The sequence below is a fragment of the Mesitornis unicolor genome, unplaced genomic scaffold, assembly GCF_000695765.1.
Source record: "Mesitornis unicolor isolate BGI_N332 unplaced genomic scaffold, ASM69576v1 scaffold9153, whole genome shotgun sequence".
NCBI classification, from domain to species: Eukaryota; Metazoa; Chordata; class Aves; order Mesitornithiformes; family Mesitornithidae; genus Mesitornis; species Mesitornis unicolor.
The window spans coordinates 3,061-8,243 of NW_010173944.1; the positions used below are offsets into that span (position 1 = coordinate 3,061).

Sequence of the window (5,183 nt, forward strand, 5' to 3'; positions counted from 1 at the left end):
TAGGAGCTCTCAGAAAAGTGGGGTTTGGCAGGGCTGTCCTCTGTGTATGGCCTCTGCTAGCTCCTGGTGTGATTTTGGGCAGCACTAGCATGTGGACCATTTATCTGGTCTGGCTGATATACTGTAGTCAAATGCCCTGAATTAGTCAGTTGTTGTCTACAGAAAATCCCTTCCTCTTTGTACTGTGACCTGAAGAAAAGGACCATGGAGTGGGAATCCTTCCTTTGCCCTGCAGTGGAGTCTCAGGCGTGGGGATCTTTTTGTATCTCTGCTTCTTCTCTTCCAAAGGCTTTTTATCCAGTGCAAGGACTCCTATGATTTGTCCCTGAAGTAGTCAGGGTCAGTTTTGGTCTTGACCCTTGTAAGACCTGATACCTAAAATCCCTGTAATGGCTATTGCAGGAGTGCCATGACTTTGTCATGTCTGTGTGGCATTGGGTCAGTGTCCCATCATGATGTGTGGAAGATGATCTTTGAGCAAACACCTGTCATATGACACAACCAATAGTGCCATTTGCTCTATCCTTTTCTGCTTCCCTCTGTTTTGTAATTGATTCATCTTTGTTGGCATCTTATTTTCTGTTTGGTGTATTCTGTCCTGCCAGTGCCCAGTGTAATTCCCTGCCTGCCCCTAATGTAACAGGACTCAGAAGATGGTGGTGGGGAGATACCAGGTGTGGAGCAGACTGCCTCATTCATCTTGGGATGTACTTCAGGGACTGCATTGACTAGGGTTGCCGGATGCCAGAGGACCCAGTGTTTTTTCCCAACTGTGAATTTGAGCACTGATCCTTTAAAAGCCCAAGTGGTTTTACTGGCAAACCAAACTGCCCAAAGTGTCCAGTAGCATTCATATCCTTGCTGAGTTCCTGATTACAACAGTTCATGGTGAGGCAGAGGTTGCTGGAAACTGTTGTTCAGAAAACGAGAACATTGCCTGTGGCCTGTCCCGGGCATCCCAACAAAGTTGGGATTATTTTGTTAGCCTGTAAGGCATCATTTTCTCACGTGTGACCTATACCATGCTAGAAACAGGGCACAGATACCAGACAAGCAGTGAGTGTGCTCCTGCAAAACTCCCTGGCTATCACCACCCAGTATTCTCACCTCAGCCACTAGCTCATGTCTCAGCTGCCAGCATTAGCCCATAGCCAGAGAAGCCCTGTCCCTAGTGCCTGACTGGTCTATGGTTACCCTGCACTTCTAGCAGTGCCAGGAGGATGAGGCACAGCAGGAGTCCTGGGACCTCCCGAGACCAAGACAAGTGTCCACTCGTCACACACCATGAGCCTCACACACTGCTGTGTGTGACGTCCATCTCTGGTAAAACTTCAGCTACTAAAGATTCATGTCATGGTTCTGGCTTTGATTAGCATGTGTCTTAGCTCTTCCTAAGGTGGCTTAATTGTTAAAAAAAAAATAAAATCCTTCCCAGATAATTCCCACTAGGCTTTACCTCACTTCATAGCTCACAGGATTGTGCCCCAAGTCTGCTGATATCTGACTGAGTTCTGGGCTTTGGACACTTTGCTCAAGCTCTAGAGCTGCTGATGTGTCTGATCAGACAACTATAGGGAGGCAACAACGGTACCAACTCAAGTGGCTCAGGCAAATATATCAGTGATTTTGCTCTGGGACTCATTTGTGCTAAGGGTTGGTCTAAGACATCATAAATCCTGCAGCATCTTAGGCACAAGCTTCTACACAGATGAGATTCTGTCAGAGTGAGAAAGTACATTTCCAGCTCTTGTGGGTGCAAAGCAAAGCCTGGCTCTGAGATTGAGTGTTACCATTGCCCACACTATCTGCTTGAGCTTGCAGAGAGCCTGAAACAGGAGTTCTGAAAATTGATCAACTTCCCCCTCCCCTCCAGACCATGAAATCTCATATACTGACAAGCTAAAGAACATGATAGTTCTGCATCATCTAAGAGGGGTGAGCTTTGATTCAGTAGAAGCAGCAAATGCTTCTGTTAACAAATATCTGAAACACTAATGAAAAAAAAAAATCCAAACAAAAAACAAAACCAAACAAAGCAAAACTCTTTAAAATAAAGGGAATCAGATTTTATTTTTATACCCTTAAAGTTAAAAATATGCATTTCAAAATATTTACAGTGACTATATATGAAATAACCTTTGTTAATGAAATGGCAACATACAGTACTAGAATATATCCACCAAACTGATAAAGTCTACATAAGAAGAAAATGTAACAGAAAAAGAGAGAAAGAGAGAGAGAAATAAGTCACATCTATGCACAATCTGCACCTGTGTGTTTTTTGATACTCTGCCTTTTAGTTGTGGATTGTGTCACAGAAAGTTTTGACTTCTTGTCCCTTATAAATGCCCCCTGTGACTGAGATTCTTCAAACTGACAGAAATTTGTGGGTTGCAGCAGTACCAATGTCTTAATTTCCCATGTCAGACTTTCACATGGGGACCTTGTATTACAGAGTGGACTCAAAATCTCTCAGCAACCCTAGGAGGTAAGTATAGATTTATGGAAGAATTTGGCAGATGGAAAAGCACCAGGTTAAGTGACTGGCCTAAGGTTGTGCAGGAAGGAGCAGAACTCACAAGCCCTGCCTCATCTCTCCTAATTTCTCATTAGGGAATGCATCTCCTCTGCTAACCAGTATCATCTACCTTTGAGATGAGCTGTGTCACAAGGTGGGAATCTGAATTAATACCCTGTTTGGGGTGATGATGTGGAAATAAAACCTGCCTGACAGATAAGAACCTGTCTCACTAAGGATATGTGATCCTGCAGTGCTGTTACCATGTTCTGGTGCTGGTTTAGTGTAGTGACACAGCCAGATGATTCCCTCTCTCCATATGCATCATTGAGCAATTGTATCCTCTGTAATTAGGAGCCCCTATGAATCTTCACCCCCATTTTCTCTCTCTCTCTCTCTCTCTCTCTCTCCATCATCCATGTCTGTGTATTTGCCCTTCCTACCTGTATCTGATTCAACCATGGGAATGTCAAAATAGTAAACCGAAGAGCAAAAAAAATGCTGCTTTATTTCTGTAGATATGTTAATATTAATTTAAACTGATTTCTATTGGGTGGCTTCTCAATTTAATGTATTTAACTTTCACTCATGTGCATATATATATATATAGAGAGAGAGATATATATAAAAATGTAACAAAAGGCCCATCCCATTTGTTTCAATGGACAAAAGAAGGGGTCACAAGCCTCACTTCCCAACCCATAAGGCACACCGAAAGGTAAGCGAGAAGGGCTCTAGGAAGGGAAAAAGATGTAGCCCTTTTCTGTGGTGCCCTTCAATCATCACTGCTGCGCTTGAAACTTTGTGAAGGTATGTATGACATGAGTTTGCAGAAAAGGAGAACAGCTGGGTCACTTGCAGATTTCTGGTGCAACAGCCCCAGGAGCGCTAGATCAGTTGGAGCTGTTTCCTCCCCCTCTTTGGTGAAGGAGTTTCGGAGGGTTCCAGCTTTGCTAGTGATTTTTCTGTGGTGGTGGCAGTGGTGATGATGGTGGCTGTTTCTGTCTATTGGTCCAACAGTTCTCTCAGCAGAGCAATTCTTCCCCATTCCCAGTAGCCAACCCTCTCCCCTGGACTCCCATCACCCTTATTTTTTCCTGAGAACGAAGTAGAGGATGCTGATGATGAAACTGAAGCAAAAGCAAATCCAGGCCAATATGAAGCAGTAGCCATGGTGAGAACTTGTGGCCTCTGCCACCCTGACTGTGAACCGAGCTGTGTAAATGGAGACTGCAATCAGAATGCAGATCCCTGTGAGAAGGAAGGAGGGAAAAAAAAAGAGAGTTGAAAAATGCATAGAAACCGGCATCACTGCAGGACTTCTGAAGTACCATTGTCCCCTGAGATCATAATGCATGTCTTGTGCCATATGAGAGAGGGGCTGTGCCCCGTAGGCTTATTTAGGGAGGATTTCTATTGCAGACTTGATATAAGACACTTAGGGCTTGTTTAGTGGGTGCCATGGGGAATAAACCTTTGTTAGGAGGAAATTAGTAATAAGGTCTGCAGACAGTTTGGTGCTATATGTAGGATCCCATGAGCAGTAGCTGTCTAACTGTTTATTCCCCTGCCCCCAAAAGTACTTGAATCTTTTTTGTTGTCTTTCAAAGGTATTTTGCAAAGCTCACTGGAGTTTTCTAATGAAAATCTGGTAATTTTTTTCATTATATACAGTAAAAAAAAAAACCAAAACAAACAAAACAAAAAACCACCAACTTTCCAATTCCTCAGTGCTGTGTTTTCCCAAAAAAACCAGGTCACTTGAAACTTTTAGCTGGCTGACAACTTCCCTTGATGGCCGTGTGTGGCAGACAAGTGCACTTGCAGAGGCAGTGGGATGCATGCAGAGCCATTAAAAGGCGAGCATACTTACAGCAAACCAGCATGAAGGCTCCAGTGATGTAGAAACGTTTCCCTTTCTCCAGGGTGAACAGCTGGACAATGAACATGACAAGTGCGATGACGGAGAAGATGATCGCTAGGATCATAAAAGCTTGCACGGTTTTAAGGGAAGCTGTGAATAGATTTGAGAAGGTCAGGACTCAGCCACGGTGTTATGCATAGACATTCTGGAAATCATCACCACAATGAAAATGCAGGTGTCACATACCCTCATCACTACTGTTGACTACCAGCCGCTCGCAGGTCTTGTTGCACAGTAGCCAGAGTCCCGATGAGGCTGTCCCTAAGTTGGAAGAACCCACCATCCAAACCTGAAACAGGACAGAACAGTTGTGTCAAGGTGGGGGCTGTCTTGCTCTTCTGGTCAATGGTCAGACTGAACTGTGAGAGGAGCACCAGTAGCCCAAGTGCCAGGAGACAGCCTTAAAAGCCAGCATGTGTCGGCAGAGGGTGGGAGATGACACAGGCTTCCAAAGCCAGGAGGGAAAATCACTCAGATAATCCTTTCCCTTCCGTAGGAGAGTGCTATGAGGCGAGCAACCAGCCAAGGCAGGTGCGAGGGTCCTCCAAAATCTACCTCAGCGGGGTGTGGGGAGACCCAGGACGCGCCGCTCCCGCCGAGCCGCCAGGGGTCAGCCTCGCCCCGGGTTTCCCCACGCCGGGGGGCCTGGCTGCCCACCTTTGCTTGGGCTTTCCATCAGGGGCAGCGCTGGGAGCCGCTTGTGGCGGGGCCCCCCCCCCCCCCCCGCGAGGGGTGGCTCCC

General features: G+C 45.7%; 1 protein-coding gene across 1 annotated transcript in view; it reads right to left on the reverse strand.

Annotated features, from left to right (window-relative positions):
- Positions 1-3,605: 3,605 nt before the first annotated feature.
- EMP1 (epithelial membrane protein 1) overlaps positions 3,606-5,183 on the reverse strand; it is a 2,031-nt gene continuing 453 nt past the window's right edge. Inside the window, exons 2-4 of the mRNA XM_010180877.1 lie at positions 4,629-4,731; positions 4,392-4,532; positions 3,606-3,769 (exon numbers count right to left, since the gene is read on the reverse strand). Coding sequence (XP_010179179.1) covers positions 3,606-3,769; positions 4,392-4,532; positions 4,629-4,731 — 408 coding nt within the window. The remainder of the gene's footprint in view (positions 3,770-4,391; positions 4,533-4,628; positions 4,732-5,183) is intronic.